General features: G+C 40.3%; 1 protein-coding gene across 3 annotated transcripts in view; it reads right to left on the minus strand.

The window, feature by feature from the left end:
- Positions 1 to 5,361: 5,361 nt before the first annotated feature.
- syt3 (synaptotagmin 3) overlaps positions 5,362 to 23,142 on the minus strand; it is a 134,665-nt gene continuing 116,884 nt past the window's right edge. Inside the window, exons 8-11 of one of the 3 annotated variants that reach the window (XM_031905159.1) lie at positions 21,632 to 21,803; positions 15,635 to 15,764; positions 13,007 to 13,136; positions 5,362 to 7,461 (exon numbers count right to left, since the gene is read on the minus strand). In XM_031905159.1, the coding sequence (XP_031761019.1) occupies positions 13,050 to 13,136; positions 15,635 to 15,764; positions 21,632 to 21,803 (389 nt within the window). In that variant the 3' untranslated portion in view covers positions 5,362 to 7,461; positions 13,007 to 13,049. 3 annotated transcript variants of the gene reach the window in all.

Genomic DNA, 23,142 nt, shown 5'->3' on the forward strand with positions numbered 1-23,142 from the left:
GTGTAGCCAGTGCAGGGTCATGAGCACCAGGTCCCCCGTTTTGGCACATAAACAAGATTTTGGGGTGATACAAAACTTGCCTTATTAATAGTGTTTTCAAAGAGCGGGGGAAAGAAAATGTAAATATTTTTTATAGCATAAATAAATGTTATTTTACTCAGCTAACATGATAGAAAAGGAATTTGAATTATTTTTTAGGGAGACGGGTCCCCTTTAACAATAAAAGGAAAGGCCTCCATATCTATGTAATATAAAATAGACAAAACCTAGGCTAGTGTGGTTTAGAGCATGGGGTACATGGGACTCTCTTAGACAGGATGGGCCTTTGCTGTTGCGCCTGGTCAGCTTGGCACCCCTATGGAAGCAGTCAGGATAGATACCTCAGTCCTCAGGTTGATAACCCCTAGCTTGAGAGTCCTACAGCTGACTGTGGATCAGGGTTGAGATACTGCCTGTCTCCTATGTCTTAATCGTGGCCCTATGCTGAGGCAACAGTGCCTGTATGGAAGGGTACTTCCAACTACTTTCCTTGGTGGAGCTGAGCTGCTCTTCCCTCTCTATCTCACTCTCCTAGAGAGTGCTCTTAACTACATAACTGGTCCTCCTTCACGGGCTCCCTGTCCCTGACTTCACTAGAGTATAAGATGGGTACTCTAGGGCAAATGGCTTTACTGGGGCCTATTCTGAACCCAGGCTCAGTGGAGCTGTTTCTTGAGATTCAGAAGGCAGCCAAACAGGAAGCCAAGTGGTGTGATCAACCAAAATATCCAATAGGTATAAGTGCAAAGGATAAACTAGATACATGGGTCTTTGCCCCATAACAGCAGAAATCAGGAAGTGGTAGGGTTTAAAGCCATAGGGGCAGATTAACCCTATGGGTCCTTACATCCATTTATTGTAACTGTGTTGCTATAGCAGGAGGAGTTCCCCCACAATAGCTTATTGGAATGGTCCAGACGTAGAAGTTCAGCACAGAATGAACAGAACATTAGCAAAGTGTTTATTGACCACGAGTACGCAAACACTGTCGCACATCAATACTTTAATGTTCCTAGTGGCTTTTTTAAGACCGGGAACTTAAAATAGTCCTTGATAAATATATCTTTATTGCAAAACTATAGTTGCTGGCATGTAATCTTTGTCTGCCAGTGGATATTTTTGTAGTGATTTTCCACAAGTAAAATTGTTCTTATGGCTTCCTGTAAGACCATATATGAAAAACACTGTGTGCAGTTATATCTAACAAGAGAAGCGTTCCAGTGCTATCAGACGGCTCTGCGCCTCTACAAGTCAATCTTTTCAATGCGTTTTGAAGAAGAATTTTTCTTTTAATATAACATATCTGAGCCCCAATATAAGTGATATAGCCCCTTTTATTATAGGCAGCTTCATGTATTTGATCTGTTTTCATTGTGCAGCCATATTTGTTCTATTGGCTCTGGTATAGACATGTATATGGATTACAGTGCCAGTAACAGAACATCTCCCCCATTCAATCCACCTGCAGCTATCATTGCATCCATTAGAAACATTCATCTAAAATGCTTGTTGAACAGATTGTTTTTAATGTCTGTTTATTTTTAGAGAAGGCGCATTGCTCGTTGGCATTAGGGAAATGAAGGTCAATAAACAAAAGTTGCTTTGGAGTAAATGATTTAAGTTGTACCCAGGTTGATATCAGTAAGGCTTCCTAAGGTTGGAGCGCTGTTATTCTAGAAAAAGCCTAAGGTGCGGATTTACCATGACTGAGTATATCAGTTATTCTAACTGCTGAGAATGCTTCATCCTGGACCTGGATAGATGCAACTGTCCTAAATAGTGGTCCACAAAAGTGGTGGGCTTGAGAATAGGTGGTGTTTGGGCAGTCCAGGTGTGTGTGGGGCAGGGGCTAACCAGGGGCATCAGACAGGATTTATGATTTATGTTAAAAAAATGGGTTCTCATTTTGCATTATTAACAGTGCCCACAATCCATAGGGACCAGTCAGGCAGAGGGCTAAGTACCTGGGCCCTCTGGGGAAATCCTACTACAGGTATGGGATCCGTTTTCTGGAAACCCGTTATCCAGAAAGTTCTGAATTATGGGAAGGCCATCTCCCATAGACTCCATTATAAGCAAATAATTCTAATTTTTAAAAATGATTTCCTTTTTCTCTGTAATAATAAAACAGTACCTGTACTTGGTCCCAACTAAGATATAATTACCCCTTATTGGGGCAGAACAGCCCTATTGGGTTTATATAATGGTTAAATGATTCCCTTTTCTCTATAATAATAAAACAGTACCTGTACTTGATCCCAACTAAGATATAATTACCCCTTATTGGGGGCAGAACAGCCCTATTGGGTTTATTTAATGGTTAAATGATTCCCTTTTCTCTGTAATAATAAAACAGTACCTGTACTTGATCCCAACTAAGCTATAATTAATCTGTACTGGAAGCAAAACACACCTATTGGGTTTGTTTAATTTTTAAATAATCTTTTAGTAGACTTAAGGTGTGGAGATCCAAATTACAGAAACATCCCTTTTCCGGAAAACCCCAGGTTCCCGAGCATTCTACTGCTTAAGTATTTTGGTGCCCCATAGAGTTGCCACCTTTATCTTCTGGCCTTAACAACCAATGACATAGGAGGCAAGGCAGAGTTTTAACATTTTGGGTGCCAGCTGGGCCATGAAGGTATTGGCACACTTCAGATTTGGTGAGTAGGCAGGGTTTCGGGAAGCAGAAAGAGGGCTTTGGAGCGGATCGGAGGCAGACCGGGGCAAAACAACTAGGGATTAAAGATTTACTGTCAAATTTGTAATATGAGTCCTAGCCTAGGATGGTATTTTACCAGCTAGGTCAGTGAAATGCCTGCAAGGTGGTGACCCCTAGTGCCACGTAAATCCTGATAGCAGGCCTGTGTCCAGAGTTCGCTAGTTCCAATATTAGCAAATAAGCATCTTAGTGATATCAGACTTTTGTCATGGAAAATCATTTTATCGTTGATATCTGAGATAAAACCAACTTTTAACCTGATTATTGAAATGTTTGTTGGAAAGACATCATAGGAGTTATTTAGTTTTGGAGTTTATTGGCATTTCTGAAAGGAAGGGTCAAAATAGTCAAAAGCAAGAGTATTCTTCTGAGAGTTGCTGTGTTCAAAATGAATTGTTTGGTAAAGTAAAGCAGCATTCCAGCTTTCTTCATGAATATATTGCCACTAGAGGGCATTCTTCCCCTGGAGTCCAGGAAACAGATGTGATTTCTATGATGAGAGAAAGTATGGCAACGAGCACCGTTGCAATTAATTAAAAAAAGGCAGAACATATATATATATGTTATATATATATATATAAACTGAGATCTATTATCCCCTAACACCATTACATATTTAAGGGCCCATCCCAGATCCTAAGCAACACCAAAATGAACACATATATACTGAAACCTAGTAGGATGTAAAATATTTAACCAAAAAGGGCATTTATGTTTTAGAATATTGTTCTTTCACTAATTTTACAAAGTATAACATGATAGTACCCACATGGGTGCTTTGCGGTACACTTTCTTTGCTTCAGGGCATGGGGTATATATTCCATGGGATTCTTGTTCCACTTGTGGCAGTATTCTTCACTGGAATACCCTATAATTGGTCACAGCAAGAGAGGGGCATATGTGCCTACACAAGCTAAGGGACTTGGGTCTGAAATCAGGTTTAAATTGAGCATCATAGATAAGTAAAGTGGGTGGGTAAAGTTTTCTCAAAGGAATATGGTGCCCTCAATAATGTTACATTTCAGATTAGTCCTGCATCTTGGGTAGAGTGATGAGTATATAGCTGTTTAGAAAGTCTTAAAAAGGCAAATCCTGGGACACTAAACTATTAGAAATTAAATTGATTCTCTTTTAAGACTAAAAGGAGAAGCAAAGGAATAATTACTGGTTGGATGTTGAAACGTTAGGTACCCCCCAGTGATTATAATTGTTACCTGAGACCCTGGGCCGGTGCTCCTGTTTGCTGAAATCTGCACTGGCTCAGGGTAGGAACTCCACACTGCCGCCGCCTTCTTCTTTCTGGATCTTCTCTACGTTCCAGTAAGGGTGCGAATAGGCAGTGAAAAGCTGAACTTAGAAAAAAAAAAGGTTGCATGTGTACCCAGTCTGGGGCCATAGAGACTAATAAGGGAGCATATAGCAATGTGGCACTCCTAAAGAAATAGCCCAAGCTGGGGCAGCTTTCAGTCAACAGGGCACTGGCCCAGGGTCTCAGGTAAGTGACTATAATTACTGTAGGTTCCCTAACATTTGGTACCCCCCACTGATTATACCTTTCTTTCTCCTTTAACTTTATCTCCATCCCCATGTGACATTTACATAATTACATGTAAGCTACAGCAGAATTCTGAGGCTTTCAAGTGTTTCCCATTCAGTACAATGGAAAGTGGGTGACATTTGACTGATATTTCTAAGGAAAAAATCTAGGGACAAGAAGAGGCTGCAACACACACAGTGCACTGCCCCAAATATGTATATGCTGGGCACACTTTTTGGCCCTCCCCCATTGTCGCACATCTACCTAACATCACAGCGACATATCTTAATATATTTTCCTAGCAAAGCACCAAATTATTTTATACATATTCCTTCCTTCAGCAACAGAAAAAGAAGTTTGGAGGATGTGGAGGGAATGGGGTCAGGTGACAGAAGGTCACTCCTTCCTTCTGTCCTGGAATAGCAACAATTGGCTGGGGACAGTGAGGATGCCTGCTGGGGTCAATTTTCCACAGGGACAGGGAATCTGAAACAGGGTCAGTCCACCTGAAATGGGGATAGATGGTAACCTTAGGCAAAATGCCATGCTATACCTAGGGCAGTGATCCCCAACCAGTGGCTCAGAGAACATGTTGCCCCCCAACCCCTTGGATGTTGCTCTCAGTGCCCCCAAACCAGGGAGTTATTTTTGAATTCCTGACTTGGGGGCAAGTTTTGGTTTAATAAAAACAAGATTTCCTACCAAATAAAGCCCCTGTAAGCTGATAGTGTGCTTAGAGGCTGCCCAATAGCCAATCACAGCCCTTATTTGGCACCTCCATGAACTTTTATGGTGCTTGTGTTGCTCTCCAAGTCTTTTTACTTATGACTGTGGCTCACGAGTAAGAAAGGCTGGGGATCCCTGAGTTAGGGTCTGAATTAAGCTGGTTTGAATTGGTAAGTACAATGTTTCTGTAACGTTCATGTATTATAATTGTTAATTAATATGAAAAGACCATTAATACACCGTGAATCTGAAGAGAAAGGTGCTACTGATTGGATAATCTGCAACACATTTCTCTATGGGATCCCTAAACATTTGTGTTAAAATAAACAAATACATATTTTGATTTTTAATTTCACTTTTTTATTATTTTTTTGTAGTTTTTTGAATTTTTGGTATGGCTTTGCAGATGGCAACTGTTAAAAATGAGCATTTTCTCACACACTAAAAACAAACAAATGTTATGTTTTTTTTCCCCCCAACAAATTACAGACGTGCATTTGGTTCAAGTGTCCTTAAATGTTTCATTTTCAATGAATCACCTTCAAATTTCCTTTATTACATTGTTTTCCCCCTCCACTTCCTAGAGAAAGGCGATTGGTGGGTTTCCTAAGGAACTGAGAACTCCCTGTGAAACTTTAAAGCATGCTATGAATTCCATGCAATCCCCAGTCTATTCAATTGTAGGAAAGGAACATTTAGAAATGACCAGGGGTTGAATTAACGTCACCCCTTAGGAGTGAAAAAAAAGTATATATTCATATTGTATTTTTTTTTAATGAAATAAATATTTGTGATACATTTCTTAAACCTAAATTTAGAATTTTTGGATCGTATTTATGTCGCCACATTGAACATTTCCAGATTTTTGAAAGGAGTGTTTATAAAAATGAATTCAAATCTTGGTTTTAATATTTTTGCATGTATAAAAATTAGAGAATCTTTTATAAATTAAGAAAAAAAAGAAGAATTGAAAGATCTGGGAATGCTCGACCCTGGGAAAATATTAAGACACCATTATGTCTTCTAATGAAGTGGCTTTGATAGAACACATTCGGCTTTTTAAGCAAATGCGGTGGTTGAGACGTACAGTATATCTTTTAGAACTTCAAATGTGTCTACAGAAGGCAGAAACCAGGAGCAAAATAACGACACAGTGGCCATTGTACAAGCACAACCCCCGCATACCTGCTCTTTTTTTCAGATGAGGTTTCGGCATGGCTACTTTTATTCTGATATATGTTCCCTTTATTCTTGGCATAATAAAAAACGAGTACTGGAAGGCAACAATCTGTTTCTACCAAGAAACATTCTCCTTGATCTTCTCTTACTAGAAAAGTGCCAATTAAATCCAAGTGCCCTGATCTTCTCATGCTCATTCTCATTGTTTTAATGACCGCAAACTGGCCGTCCGTAGCATCTCCACTCCTTCAGGAGAGTTTTGCTTGCGTGCCAGCTCAGTATTTAAGCTGAAAGACAGATTCCTTCAGATGGTCACGATCAACACCATAAACATGTAACAAGTGATTGTACTCGGAACTCTCACTCACCTTAATAACAATGTTATATTTAACGTTGTATAGGAAGAAGGGAAACCATCAAGTACCACTCAAATGGACATTGTTTTCAATCTCACGCACACACACAGAATGTACAATATTACAATAGAAAGACAGTCAACATAAAAGTGCCTATTTCTTTGCTTCCAGAGGATAGGGTCGTAGAAGTTATTTTGCTGTCCGCTGATTCATCATAATCAGATCCTTTGCAGTAAAATCTCCCTGTACCATCATCCTCCCTGTACCACCAGCCTCCTCTGTAAATGAGTTCTTGAGAGCAGTGTTCGTGAATCCATCATTCCACCAACCTCGTGGTTTTAACACTGGAAGTCACTCAAATGGTGCAGGGGACATTTCCTTATCACTGAGCCGTCTAAATAGGGGGTGATAGTAAGACCATGATGGAAATATTTCTGAAGCCAAGCACTGCTTCTCCTGCCCAGGGAGGTAAAATGAGACTGAGCAGAGATACTTTTCCATAACATGCAAATCACTCAGACGGATTTTCCTCCTAACGCTGCTCAAAGTTCTTGCACCTAGAGATTTAGAGCGGCTCTGGAGAACCTTCTTCATTGCATTATCCATGCTGTGTTTAGTGCATTGCTGGAGTTTGATATGGTGACTAACAGTCCATCATTGTCCTCTCTGAAATAACAGTGTCCAATAAAGGTCTTCCATGTTCACCATGAACTGCTAAAGATTGACCAATATGTACATGAGTACTCTATGGCTTTTTTTGGAAAATCAAAATGCATCTGCAATAATCTGGTGCATCATATAGCCTTTTCTTCTTTACTTCGTCTCCAGGAGTCTTTCCCCCTCCTCATGAAAACTATAAAATGAAGAGGAAATAGACAGAGTGACGCATGTGACTTGACGACCTAAAAAGGTAATAAAGAGGAAACTGCATGAATAGTTTTTGTAATGATAACGTATTATGTACAATGCAGCAAACAGATATTATACCACCTTAATAACCTGGGAATTCAATAAACAGCTACCATTTAAATAACAAACCAGGGCAGAAAGATTTCACAAGTAATGCAATGTTGTCCCCAGAGATAAACCTTCATGCAGATATGAAGAACATTTGAAATAATGTAGAAACTATGATTCATTTGCTGAACAGCCAACTCTCAGTTCTGTATGTTATTTGCTCCGAGGTGTTTGAACAGATATTACAGCGTCCTGGTGGAACATCTTGAACAAACGTAGTTCTGATACCACACCATGCCCAATACCACAACATTCATTACAATGGAGAGGTTTAAAGGTATACTGACACGTCCCTAGGAATATCCATATCCTGTTTTCCTAGCCACACTGGGTGGAGGTTGGCGCGATGCTTTCATTGGCTAATTACAAATGGAAACAGTACTTCAGCCTATGGAAGGATTGCTCCACCCCCCCAACCCAGCATGATGAACACAAATGCAGAGGATCCTTTAGCTGTCTCAGAGTGTAGCTCAGGTAAGTACCACTCACGTGGGGGTGCCTATGGGGGACTTTTCATTAGCTACAGCAGTGCTGTCCAACTGGCGGCCCGCGGCCTACCCTATGCTGCCTGTGGGAGGTGAACCTGGCAGGGGTTTGTTTTGGGAGTTTGTTAGCAGGTGGAAATAGTGAAATGGTCCCTAAGGTGTGTAATTATATGCTGGGAGTTGCTGTGCTATCCACAGGGGAGGAGGAGGCATATGGATTTAAGGGTGTGTCTTAATATGACATAATATAATTCTTTCACATATGAAGGATGGTGTGAGTGAGGATGAAGCATTTGGGTTTTTGCTGCACTACCACCATAGTGATAAAATGGGTGTGGTTTGAAGTGGGTGTGGTTTAAAGGGGGAGAGGTCAAAACTGGCTTCCATTAGCGGCCCTCCACCATGTATGCGAGAGAAATTCCGGCCCTCGGCACCGCAGAAGTTGGACAGCACTGAGCTACAGTATACTGCAACTGTTTAGTAGTACTGACAGGTTCCTATGAATTTTCATTTGAACGTGTTATTGTCCCTTTTATAATAATCCCTTGGATTTTATTCGACACAACAAATGTAAATTATGAAAGTGTTGCAACTAGACAAGGCATATACAAACCCAGGATTTGGCTGAATCCCACAAGATTTTCATTCACAAAAATATTGGTATTCAGCTAAACCTTTAACACCATGCACATTTATTAAGATGCACGATTTTGTCGGCAGAAAATGGAGCGTCCTTGCTTGTGCATCCATATAATGCGCTAAACAAAATCAAGAAAGAGTTAATGGACATGACAACGAAGCTGACATTTTTCAGTGGGCCCCCCCCAGTGATTATTTCTCCAATAAGTCCAATCGGGTTTATAAGTGAAATGTAAACGGCAATGGACAAAACTACATTTCCATCTACTTCACCAAACCAGGGTCAGACTGGGGGTTGCAGGGCCCACAGGGGCTGCCGCCCCAGGGGTCCCACTCCCTCCAAGGTGCCCCCACTGGCCACACTATAAAAGGGGTTTCAGGTGCAGCATCTGGGGATATGGGTGGAGAGGAGACTGAATAAAGAACGGATAATGTTTGTGGAACACAGTGCCAGGCCCCAGACAAAATGGACATGTAACTATACCAATGGTGCTCTTAAATGTATAATTCCCCTTTAACAACTGTAGTTGAATATTGCATTTACTGATTTGTATATTATTCTCTAGTGTATTGTTCACAAATGTATCTTCTCAGCCCTGGAAAGTCACAGTTCAGCAGCACTGACCCTAAAACAGTACGTGAGTGATTTGGACATTCTGCATCAATGTTGGGTGCTAATTCTGTTTATTCATACATGAGAGCTAATCAAGCAATTTTCAGAAGCAGAATTTCCAATTAGCAGTGCTCATTAAGGCTGACAGACAGAGCCATTAATAAAGAATAAGCATGGAATGAAGTTCTGAAGCATCAGTGTGTTAGGGCAGCATAAAATAAAAACAGCTATAACAAATGGCATACAATGGGTGGAAGTCATTTAACTAATGCCGAGCCATAGATCTTTCCCTAAGGTTTGACTTGATTTTTAGAACATGTAACGGTGATTAAGAGTTTGAGATGCAATGTGCCAGGGCTCTAACATACTACAGCTCTAAGAGAGATTATAATGTTCCACTTATTCACTAATAACCAAGCATCGTCAGAGTAACCGCACTAATTTACAGCTGCCTCCAATGTTGGTACATTTGGACGAACACATACAGACTTCCAGGGGACCTTGTATTATAATAAAAGCATAGGCCCAGTAATCAGAACAATCTGGGCATCCAGGAAATCCATGAATTATGTCTTGGATTCATAGAGCATTCATTAGAGCCCCCTATACCATGGGAGGACTCCCCCAGCTCCATATTACTTTGTAGTACAGGTATGGGATCCCTTATCCGGATAACCATTATCCAGAAAGCTCCGAATTACGGAAAGCCTGTCACCCATAGAATTTTAAAACTGATTTCCCTTTTCTCTGTTGTAATAAAACAGTACCTTGTAATTGATCCCAACTAAGATATAATTACCCCTTATTGGGGGCAGAACAGCCCTATTGGGTTTATTTAATGGTTAAATGATTCCCTTTTCTCTGTAATAATAAAACAGTACCTTGTAATTGATCCCAACTAAGATATAATTACCCCTTATTGGGGGGAGAACAGCCCTATTGGGTTTATTTAATGGTTAAATGATTCACTTTTCTCTGTAATAATAAAACAGTACCTGTACTTGATCCCAACTAAGATATAATTACCCCTTATTGGGGGCAGAACAGTCCTATTGGGTTTATTTAATGGTTAAATGATTCCCTTTTCTCTGTAATAATAAAACAGAACCTGTACTTGATCCCAACTAAGATATAATTAATCCTTATTGGATGCAAAACAATCCTATTGTGTTTAATTAATGTTTTATTGATTTTTTAGTAGACTTAATGTATGGAGATCCAAATTACGGAAAGACTCCTTATCCGGAATACCCTTGGTCCCAAGCATTCTGGATAATGGGTCCTATACCTGTATTTACATTTTCCCTCCCCTGCTGCCTGTATTTTATAGAAGTGGGGGAAATGGTAGGGCAAAAACCCACTGGTCTATGAATAATTGTTCTAGTGAGTGTCCTTGTCCTTCCCACCTGTGTGCTCTGAGCTAGAGGTAATATACTTGTATATTTAAGAGGGAAAATGTTTGACTATATAACATGATGCTCCCCAACTCCGACTTCATTCCCCAGCCTTATGTACAAGAAGTACAATGCTTGGGCATGAGGTCCACAGTGTAGTTTAGTGTTACTGTTGAAATAAGTGTTTTTCAAACATTTTGGAAACAAGTCTCCCCCTCATAACAAGGTTACAGAGACATTGGCAAAACATTGGCATATTAGTGCAGTATGGAACTAACACAAAGCAGAAGAGATAGGTGGAAAGGACAATTCAAGAAGACAATAAATTTAGCAATTACATTTTTTTTGTAGGTGGAACTACTGCACAAAACTACTATTTGTGTAAATATATTCTCCAGCATCTACTCAAACTGAAGTGGGTTTTTTGTACCCCTAGATATAAACATGTTATATTGGCTCATATCTCTAAATGAATAACTGGTAAAATGGTATCGGTTGCAAACGAGTCATGTTTTTTAAAGTTCACTTTTGACCTTATTAAATGGTTCCATTTAATTGATTAAAGGTTTCTATATCCCAACATTTGTTGGAAAACCAGTCTAACAAAACTCACCTAAACTCAATCTGCTGGGGCAAACAGAAGAATTACAAGAGATTTCTTTCAGAGATAAACACTTTAACCCTGAAGGAAATGGAGATAAATTAAGGAAAAGGGACAGTCAGGAAGAGACAGATATCTAACCATCATTTTAAACACTGGGCTTTTTATTCCGAGGGCCGTCTTGCCATGTCCTTTCTTACTAATCAATTTTATTTTCAATTATAATTTCCTGTACTTGTAAATGCCCTTTACCTCTTCATTCAGGACACTGGATCAGAGTCTGTATCATTCAGACATTAAAGGATTTATGGCTGCAAAGGTTCTCTAACTCAGCCCCTAGTTAGTCTGGGCCCCAGTTAGGCTATACGTGAGACTTAATGTAGATGTCATTGTAGACAGATGTGAGCCATATTTTACCGTAATTGCTTCTTTGGCTGCAAACTCTCTTCGCCTAGGAAAATGTACTTGGTTTTAAACCTGTCAAGGCTATGGAACAGTCTGTGTTAGGAAGAGGGAAAACGGCCAAAAGCACTAATAATTATAGGGAAAAATCATACACATATGTTAATTTAACTGTAATAAATTCCATGATGGGACGTTTCTCAAAGAGACTGAGTATAGTAAAATGCTCACACCTTAATGGCTATTTCATAGGCATGGGTTCACCTATCTACAGCATGTCCTAAAATATATGTAATTATATGTTTCATATATATCTGTGCAATGCATCCTCTTCACAGAATTAGTTATGATCCCAAGTAGAATATGCAGTGAAAATGTTGTATCTAGTGCTCAAAAGGGATATTATTAAAATGGAGAGAGTCCAAAGAAGAGTGACTAAGTTGATAAAGGGAAGGTCTCGGTTTTGAGAACAGGCTGGCCAAGCTGGGGTTGTTTGCACTTAGGGTTGCCACTTAGAGCTGTATGTAACCAGCCTAGCCAGTAAAATAACACTCAAGGCCACAGGCAGTATTACAAGTTTACCAGCTTTGTACTTGCTGGTAAATTTGTAATAACTAGTCAGCTTGACTCCAGCCCACCTCCAATCCGCCCCTCCCCCCAGCCTACACTTTTTACCCCTCCATGCTCACCTAATTCAATGCTTGATGATGTGAATTAGACTCCCCTTGTGACATCATGGTTCCACCCATTTATGTCACAATCCCCCCTCTTGTGGACCCACCCCCATCTGGCCAGTATAGTTTATAGAAAAAGGTGCCAAGCCCATTTGCACTGGTGAAGCAGCACTAAGAAACTTAGGTAGAGGCATACTGTAACTATGTATAAATGTCCAAGGGGAACATACAATAAGCTTCAAAAACTGTAGGCCCTTTCAGTGGACAAAAGGGCATCATTTTCAGCATGGTACAAAATACAAAATTACTCAAATTAACTCTTAGTACAATGTTGCTCCAGAGACTGGTCCGATGGCCCTCTTGGAGTCAGAATGGAACTTTTCCCCCTGAGGCAAGTTGGGCATGGATTCATTTAGGATGTTTTGCCTTCTTCTGGATCAGCTAGCAGGTGAACATACACCCAATTGAAGCAGGTGAGACTGCCACAGGTGTGTAAAATAGACAGTAAGCCTTCTAACCAACCAGTTATGAACCATAATGTTCACTGTTCACAACAAGAATACCTTAAAATGATATATTTAGGCACATTTGACAAATGCAGGATGTGTTTAGTTATACTTACAGCTCTTCTGATCCGTTTCTCTCTACTTAGATAGAAAAAGCTCCTAGTCAGACTGTGTATTGTCCACTACTATGCTTGGTTTGTCTCGAGGCGGGGGCGATTTAGTCATAAAACTGTTTAATGCTTTCTCCTGCACAAAATCAATAAGAGGCACTTTATCGAATTGCATTCAACAGAGGGAAAAAATAAAGGTGGAGCACAGCATCACAGGGTGTACACATACACTCAACACAAGCTACTGATGAACAAAGTAACAATTGCATAGCTCAATGCTGTACAACTGGTGGCCCATGGCCCCCTCTGTGTGGCCCCCATCCTGTCTGTGTGTGACATACTCTGCCTGCCCTGCACTGACTGTGTGTGCCATACTCTGCCTGGCCTATGCTGCCTGGGTATGCCATAATCTGCCTGCCCTACACTGACTGTTTGTGCCATACTCTGCCTGCCCTACCCTGCCTGTGTGCCATACTCTGCCTGCCCTACCCTGCCTGTGTGCCATACTCTGCCTGTCCTATGCTGCCTGTGTGTTCCATACTCTGCCTGCCCTATGCTACCTGTGTGTGCCATACTCTGCCTGCCCTATGCTGCTTGTGCGTGCCATACTCTGCCTGCCCTCTGCTGCTTGTGTGTGCCATACTCTGCCTGCCTTATGCTGCCTGTGTGTGCCATACTCTGCCTGCCCTATGCTGCCTGTGTGTGCCATACTCTGCCTGTCCTACCCTGCCTGTGTGTGCCATACTCTGCCTGCCCTATGCTGCCTGTGTGTGCCATACTCTGCCTGTCCTACCCTATACCACACTATAATAAATATGTCCCTTAGTCTAGTGCAATTAGCTGGCTATACATGGGCTACTCCTCCAGAATCGGCAGCTTATTGGCCCATGTATGGGGTTGTCCTGCTTCGTGTGGTTGAAAATTGGCTAGATATCTTTCAGGCAGGTTTTAAGATCTAATTGGGCAAGAACATCATTGGTGCATTGATAAGGCCCTCACCCAACTGGTCTCTGTATGCCTGCAGCATGATCTGATCATTGGCCTATGGGAGGAAACAATCGGTTTAGCCCAATTCAAATGCTGGGCAAAGTCTCACAAAATGACTGGATATGTAAGTATATAGAAGCCTTACAACTATGATTTGATTGGTTGCTATGCAATTACATAAAAACTACCAGTATTCTTATAAACTGGTCATAATTTGTTCAACAGAAACCTTTTATTGGAAGGCAAAAACATTGAATTTATGACTGAAAATGCATTTCCACTGGCCAAATGTTTATCACTCGACCTATTGGGATCCATGTCTGATTATGTTTGTCAGATCAGGACAGTTTATTAAAAAATACTGTTAAAAGTGCCCTTGGATGATAATATTGATAAAATGTGCACTTTATACAGAGATCTAAACATAGAGAATTTGGAGCAAATAAACTGTGAATATCAGAAATTGTATTAGTTTCAAAAAATCCTTAAAAAAATCATAAAATACATTCACTCAAACTTATTTAAGCCTTTCCCGAGGCTGCAAAACAATCTTGATTTTGTTATATTTCGTTTGAAGATAAATGACAGAAGCAGAGAAGCGTTGGGCAGAAACGCAGGGAACCCTGCTGTGTTCTTATCGGTGCCATTACTAACACGCACTCCTGCCTCCTCTAGGCATCAATCTGAGACAATGTACGGCTGGGAGACTTCTCCCTTCCCTTTAAAATCTGTCAGAATGTGAAAATGAGACTGTATATAAAGAAGACTTGTTATGAAAGACCCCTCAAGTTTTTGTGTTGTCAGGGAGCTTATAATATAATAGAGCGGAAAGAAATTGTTTTTCGTTATTGAAAAAAAAGTTGCATTCCCCACCAAACATTTTTAAATTATAAAGGGGGGGCAATGAGGCTGTGACTACAAAATTCATACAAAGACAAGAAATCCTCTGCCCTCACCCATTATCACTATATAAAGAACATAACGATATTTAGTGTTTAAAGCTACTAAAATGCCCTCCTCTTTAAACCTAATAAGGATTGTTTGTCCATAAACTGCAATATACTTCAGGCTGGCCAATTACGTCAGTCATCCCCGGTCGGCCAGTCCTACACTCTTGTTCATCTGATTCATTAATATTGTACTGCTTCAATAGATGTTTAACAAAGGGACAGATATCAACCTGCAACATCTAGATACATCTAGAAGCTCTGTGGGGCAGGGACCTCCATCCTCTTGTGTCTTTGACTCTTCTCTTATTGCAACTGTATCTTTTATTTATTTGTGCTTATTGTAATACTTTGTATTTATCTATTATTATCTTAATAACCCCCTGTTTGTATTATTCTATTCTACTGTACAGCGCTGCGTACATAAGTAGCACTTTATAAATAAAGATATACATACATACATACATGCTTTTCAAGTCTAAAACCCCCAAATAGTTGCCCTTTTTATTGGCCACCACCGGGATCACCTCATCTTCCCAACTTTTTGGAAGTTTTAGGCTTGGAAAGCAAAGCTGCAGGTAAAATGTAGACCTTCAAACATCCACCTCCATGTCTCTTCTGGCAGAGGATTCAGGGAACAAGTTGCCATCCTTGCATTTAATGCAGGGCTTTAACTCTTAACTACAAGCTTGATATTTACCTCTACCAGTTGATGCCAGTGCTCTATGGGTTTTCTGGGGTTTGCCAACATCTCATTCCAGTGTTCTCTGCCCTGCATATCAGCGTCGCTTCCCACTCGGCACATTCCAATCACCTCGTTGTGCCCTATACTAAAGGAAAAAAAAATCAAACAATTTAAAAGTCATTCACACTCAACCAAATAGCTGTTTTATTGATGAACATATTGAAAAGGTACTATAATTCTGCAGTTTTACCAACAAATACAACTCCCAGCACCCCAAACTTCAACTCTTAGGGGCATATTAATTATAGTGTATAAGCCAACCTCACCAGTGATATTACCCATATCAACCAATCAGCAATTAGATATGAACATTCACCTACATGCTGGAAAACAAAAGCAAAGATCTGATTGGTTGCTTTGGGCAGCATCATCGGTGGTGTTGGCTTACACTATAATAAAGAGGCCCTTTTGTAAAAAGTTGGAAACCATGACTTAATACATGGATGGATGGATACATGACTTAATACATGCATGCATTCAAGTGCTAGACAGTGCTGAACTGGGGTGTGTGGGGCCCACAGGGGTTCCCACCGACCAACAACCCCCCCTGAGAATGCCTACCTTCTACTAAATTAGCTGTGATTGGAGGGGGGGAGTCAGTTGGGGGGCACCAATGCTTCAGGTCTGGGTCAGCAGGGCCCACTGGGGTTTTTTCCCAGTGTTCCACCAGCCCAGTCTGACCCTGGTGCTAGAGTATTTAGCAGCACAACTGCAGAGGGGCCTGGCTAAGAGCTACACCTAGTTCCAGACTGGAAATTGAGAGCTACAGTACGAGTAAAGTATTTGAGGGCACAAGTCAACCCTGTCCCTACCGCCTTCTATAGAGCAAGGCCCTTGTTACTATTTAACCACCCGATGTCACAATATGTCATTATTATATTACCAAGGGTATATTATGGCCGAGAAAACTTCCTCTTAGTTCAGGTCCTTTTTCATTGAGGCTTGAAGGAACTTTGCTCACGTCTACAAAAAGATCTTGATTTTGTGTGCACCGCCTACTAGCAATGGGGGCGTTTATGGATTTTTGGAGGCCAAGTTTTATTAATGGAAACTGCCATATGCCTAAGCCTTATATCAATAGATGTAGTATTGTCGTTGTGCAGTTTGCATATCCCTGCTATGGCTTATCAGGTACATTCCAATGCTGAGCCAAACTCCAATGTAGTGACAAACATAAATTAGCATTGCAGAGATTAGAGCACAGTGGGACAGCAGGATGCCGCCGAGTCTTCCGGCAAAGTAGGAGAGCAGCAACGTGCGGCTTATCAGAAAGGCATTCTCCAATGGCAATCACATCATAATGCAGCAATGCTCAGTTATTATTTTCCAAAAAGGCCAACAGCTTTATTTCCTGACTATGCTCTCCAGATATCAAACAGAACAGCAATCACATACTTGCCATTATCAAAGCTCAGAAGTAGTTATTATTTCAAATTAAAATCCCCCAATTATGTAGCTTAAGCATTAATGCGCAACAGAAACAAATAAGATCAAGAGAAAAGGGCAAGTCTCTCTAAAGGGTTGTGTCTCACTGTAAATGGCAATGGGGCAAAGTGCGAAAAACCTTGAGCTGTGCCACTAGCCCCCCATATTTATTATAGAACAGCCCACCATAGAGTTGTGAGACCCTATTAAGCAGAAGCGGTCAAACAACTTCTCATGGGTTATTATAAAACTACATACATATTTGTTTTGCAAAACTTCCGTGAAAATTTGCCACGGAAAAATTAATCGCACGTCAAAAAAAGTTGCAGTTGCGTCAAATTAAGCGCGGTCACGTAAAAAATGGCTTGGGCGGCAAAAAAATTGCACGACAAATACGTTTCGCGGATTTTTTGCCATTTTGCGATCTTTCCTGTCGTTTTGCAAATTTTTGGCGAGCGAACCAGGACAGATTCGTTCATCACTACCTAGCATTCCTTAAAGGGGAACTCCACCCAAACACAACTTTACCTTTTAGAAAAGCAAACAGAATTTTATCCAACTTTGCAATATACGTCAATTAAAACCATGCAGCCTTTTCATGATTTTTAATGAAATAATAATATGGTTTGTTAGTTCCCTAAGCCCAGCCCCTATTCTCCTTCTGATCTGGCTGACTACTTTCAGACTCATATAAAATGTAACAGTAGTCGACTGTCCTCAGCCTGCCTTCAGCCTGCATCCTCCCAATCCCACAATTCCCTGCACATGTGATGTCAATAAGGAAATGAACATCACAGTGCAATGCATTGTGGGTTATGTAGTTCCTGCATGCTGTCTGTAAGCTATGGAGAAGTTGTTACAATTAGTAACATCATTGTTTTAGTCCCTCCTCCCCTGTCAGGATTTTAAATGATGTAGAAACAGAAAAACTGTTTTGTAGCTGTATCTAGTATAAATAAATCTAAAGCAACTGGACTTGTTAAGTAATCATTGAAGACGTTTCACTACTCATCCGAGGAGCTTCTTCAGTTCAACTTACTGAAGTTGAACTGAAGAAGCTCCTCGGATGAGTAGTGAAACGTCTTCAATGATTACTTAACAAGTCCAGTTGCTTTAAATTTATTTATACTAGATATACCATGACCTGGATGAATGAAAATCTTCATAGACATATGTTTTGTAGCTGATTTCAATTTCTGTGTTGTGTGGGGCTCTTTAACAAATTTGGTTCAGAAGCCGGAGTTCCCCTTGTAGAGAAGAAGATCATAAGATTTATAGATCTGAAAGCCAGGTTGAGGGGGCCTAATCAGAACAGATGTATATGGTTTTCTTGGGCAAAGGGTCCCAGGAGGCAGCTATATGGTTACCTGCTTTCACTTGACCATCTGACGATGTTGCAGAAGGTGTTGGCATGGTGGGTAGCCCATTGTGGTTTGACAAGCATTCCAGGTTGGATATGTCTCGTTGTTTGTAAATAAAAGCTGTAGCATGTTTCACCCCAACCTGGATATCCTTATAGCCCGAATAAAGGGACAAGGGGTGATGGCATATAAAAGGCATTAATGTTTAAGGTGGTACATAGGCTGCCAGATTGACGCTATAAGCACTGGAGTTGGGAGTTCAGCTGAAAAGATGAGAGCTTCCATCAGAAAGGACATTTATTGACCCCGCTGACACACTGAGCAGTACTAATCCTGCCCTATGCTGCCAGCGCCTAGTACATATGTATCCCTTTGTTGATGCCCTGGGCAGAGAAGCACATTGCACACCCGTATCCAAGCAATATGCTCATCTCAACTCTAAAACTGCATTTCCGACGGATTTCGGTGATATGAGTAGAAAGTATGAGAGTGTTCTCTAATCCATTTCACACGCTAAAAGGCTTATTTTATATTCCCTCCAGACAGCGGAAATGAAATGGGGAAGATGCGGCCTTAGGGGCACAAAGCTTTTATTTTAATTGATTAAATACAATTCCTGATGATAATGTTCAGCGAATTCACGTGATGCCACAGGATGAATTAATGGCTGCTGCTTTGCAATACATTTCTTTTGATATGAGTACATCAAGCTGATTTCATATTATAAACCTATTGCTCTGAATCAAACCCATTACATTAAGTCTATGTGATCCAACTGTAATTGGTTTCCAGTTTAACTCCAATTTCTCATACAGCAACATCTTATATAAACTTCCCACCATGCTGATAGATTCCAAATCTCCTATTTAAACAGTTAATGTCTAATGTTCCACTGATTAGTATTTTCTCTGTAACAATAATTAGTTTCTACTCCATGGTAACTATGTTAGTATAAATAATTTTTAAAGGCAAACAATACTACTGTGTTTTTAATACAGGTATAGGACCCATTATCCAGAATGCTCCGGCCCAAGGGTATTCCGGATAAGGAGTCTAACTGTAATTTGGATCTCCATACCTTAAGTCTGCTAAAAAATCAATAAACCATTAATCAAAACCAATAGGATTGTTCTGCCCCCAATAAGGGGTAATTATATCTTAGTTGGGATCAAGTACAGGTACTGTTTTATTATTACAGAGAAAAGGGAATCATTTAACCATTAAATAAACCCAATAGGGCTGTTCTGCCCCCAATAAGGGGTAATTATATCTTAGTTGGGATCAAGTACAGGTACTGTTTTATTATTACAGAGAAAATGGAATCATTTAACCATTAAATAAACCCAATAGGGCTGTTCTGCCCCAATAAGGGGTAATTATATCTTAGTTGGGATCAAGTACAGGTACTGTTTTATTATTACAGAGAAAAGGGAATCAATCTCAAAAATCTGAATTATTTGATTAAAATTGAGTCTATGGGAGACAGGCTTTCCATAATTTGGAGCTTTCTGGATAATGGGTTTCTGGATAACGGATCCCATACCTGTATTTAAGTATTTTTTACTATCTTTCAAGCAGGGTTTCTAATAGTGATAAGCGAATCCATCCCGTTTCACTTTGTCAAAAAATTCCTGAAACTTTGCAAAACGTCGAAGAATTTGCGAAATGCGAGTACCATGCCACTTTTTCGACCGTGCCTTATTTTTAAACGTGATTGCGCCCTTTTTTGATACAGGCACGCCCTTTTTGATGCGGCTGTGCCTTTTTTGAAGCAGTTGCACCTTTTTATGCCACCGTGCCTTTCTTAACATGCCTTTTCCAAAGTTAGCAAAACAATGGTGAAATGCGGAATTTCGCTGCAAATCTGTGTCTGCTGAAAAAATTTGCTCACTAGTTTTTCATAATTTTAATAATTGGTTTAAAATCCATTATGTTCCTTTTTTAAATGCCTTTTTTTCATTGTTGGTAGAAATGTCACCAAATTAAAGGAGAAGGAAAGGTAAAAGCTTTATCAGAAAGGTCTATGTAAATACAGCCATAAGCACTGACAGAAACGCTGCACTGAGTCCTCTATCAAAAGAAACAGGATTTTTTGTTTTCTTTTTTGTAAACATGTTCTTAGGGCATCTGCCTCTCTCAGAAAAATCCTTCATTCCCAGGTTTGAGTCTGCGCAGCTCTCTCCTCTCTCCCCTCTCCTGCTCCCCCCTTCCATAAGAATTCATAAAACTCACTCCCCCCACCCTTAGGACTGTGTAATCTGAGCTATAACAGCTAGAGCTGCAGCAGGAAACTACTGAGACCAAGCTAAAATGGCAGCTGCTATCTTAAACAAACAGAGGGAGCTTATAGGGCTCTTTACTCAGGTATAATAAAGCTTTCTGCAGAATAAATATAGTGTTCTAGGTGGCACTAATGTGCCTAATCTATTGGCAGTAAAATGCCAAAATGCCTTTCCTTCTCTTTTAAAGCCACTGGTTGGGGACAACAGATCTAGGTAGGCATTACATACATGACTTATTTAGAATAGTGTTTTCCTTTAACATGGGTCACTGTTTTATTTAGTTGGCACTGCTTACCAACCAAGGGTTTAGGCTAAAAGGTTGAAAGCCAACTAAGTAGTATGGGGCTCTATGAGTTCTAACGGTAGTCCTGATTCTGGATATCCAGCCTCAACAGTATGATGATGGCCCATTTTTTGGGTCATTGCCCACAGGCTAAGAATTCTTGCTCTAAGGAATGGTGGATCACATTACAGAAATACCTCTCATTAAGAAAACCCCAGGTCCTAAGCATGGAGGCATTCTGGGTATAGTTCCCTCACCTGTATTCTGTACTACATTGATCTATGAAAATATACAAAATAACATTTTATCTAAATAACGCGTTTCCTTTCCTAACTGATGTATTACTGTAACAAGGCAATGGCACATACAGCAATTCTAAGCAACTTGTCACCCAAGAGATAAACAGCTCCTTGTGTGGATGACACACTGTGCGGGCAGTAATTTGTACTGTCACTTGGAAATTCCGCTGTGCCATTGTCTTAAAGGTTACTGTTACAGAAAACTAAAAATATATATTCATAATGTTAAAGAATAATATTTTTCTTTGCCAGGAGCATAAAAAATTTGCAAAATATGGGTAAAAATACATAAAAACCCTTACCAATCATAGTCCATAACAGCAATGGTGAGGCTTACGTGGTCCATATTCTCATTGGGAATGTCAAAGACAAGGGCCTCGTTGTAGGTTGGGTTTAGTGTGTTCTTTTTTATTGATGTTTTCCTTTTCTTCAGTCTCCTTCCCTCGCAGATGAGAGAGGCTTTTACGTAAGGATCTTTTAGTGAAAGAAAAACACTAGTATGATGAATAGAAAGAGACTGGAATTGAATAAAAAATTGCAATTATAAGGCCTTTATAAGCAGCATACAGACAAAATTAAGGCCCAAGGAGCACAGAGAGCACCACATATTCCAAATACAGTAACAACTGGATAAATATGTGCTCAGGAGAGGCCATTACTTCCATATAATGCCTGCAGATACTGCTCTAGATTCTTATGGATATTTGATCTGTATACCAACAAGTCAAGTGTTTTTCTAGCTACTGTATAAACTGCCTGAACAGACTAATTACATAGTAATTTGTATTAAGGCTAAGCAATACTGCAGTACAGTACTAATTATGTGATTAGTAGCGCAGTGGGGCTCATTTACCGACTGAATTTTCCCATAACAATAACAAAGTATCAAAGCACCTAATGTTGAGTAATGTTGACAAATCTCCCTGTTCGCGGGCGACTAATCTCCCCGAGTTGCCATCACCTGCCATCCCACCGGCGAAAATGTAAGTCGCTGGTGGGATGGCACACGCGGCGGTGCGATTTCGGCAAATCGCAGAAAAAGCCTTGCGAGGCAACTGCGTGTGCCATCCCACCGGCGACTTACATTTCCGCCGGTGGGATGGCAACTCGGGGAGATTGGCCACCCGCGAACAGGGAGTTTTGTCGCGGGCGACTAATCTCCCCGTGTGCCAGAGCCCTTATGCAGATATGGTGCATAATTACTATTTGAACTTCCAGATATAAAAACATAAATGTATTTTATACACAGACATTCCTGATTTCATACATTAAAAAAAAACCCATGATACCCTGCCTGAGCTCACTGGAACCAGTTCCCCAGCCCCTATAGGCTCACAGTGTAATGCAAACCCCCCCTCCCCCCCCCCACCAACTCATTCTGGGACTTTTTCTCTCATTTTCTTTAATGTCATTCAAAGTGGCCTAAATGTGTTTTTCTCTAACTTCCTGCTTTATATAAATAATTAAACCCTAGAAAGTATATCTTGCCCTGAACTTTGCAACCTTATAAAACGTGCCATCTGATCAGAATGGAACCCTGGGTAATTACACACAAGCCAGAGCATTATAGTAACTTTGAGATGTTTGGATAAGGAGTTAAACTGAACATGCACTTTCCTTGTACATTTCTTTTTGTACTAATTTAACATCATGTAAAGGGAAAATCAATATCAGTGAAAAAAGATATTCTCCTAGTTCAGGACAAGATATGAATAATTTATGCTCAGTGAATTTCAGACTCAGGCAGCGGTGAAGGTACATATCCACCTTGTTCTGTGCGGTGCCCTGATTTATACTTTCTGTGTATAATAAA

The sequence above is a fragment of the Xenopus tropicalis genome, chromosome 7 (assembly GCF_000004195.4).
Source record: "Xenopus tropicalis strain Nigerian chromosome 7, UCB_Xtro_10.0, whole genome shotgun sequence".
Lineage (NCBI taxonomy): Eukaryota > Metazoa > Chordata > Amphibia > Anura > Pipidae > Xenopus > Xenopus tropicalis.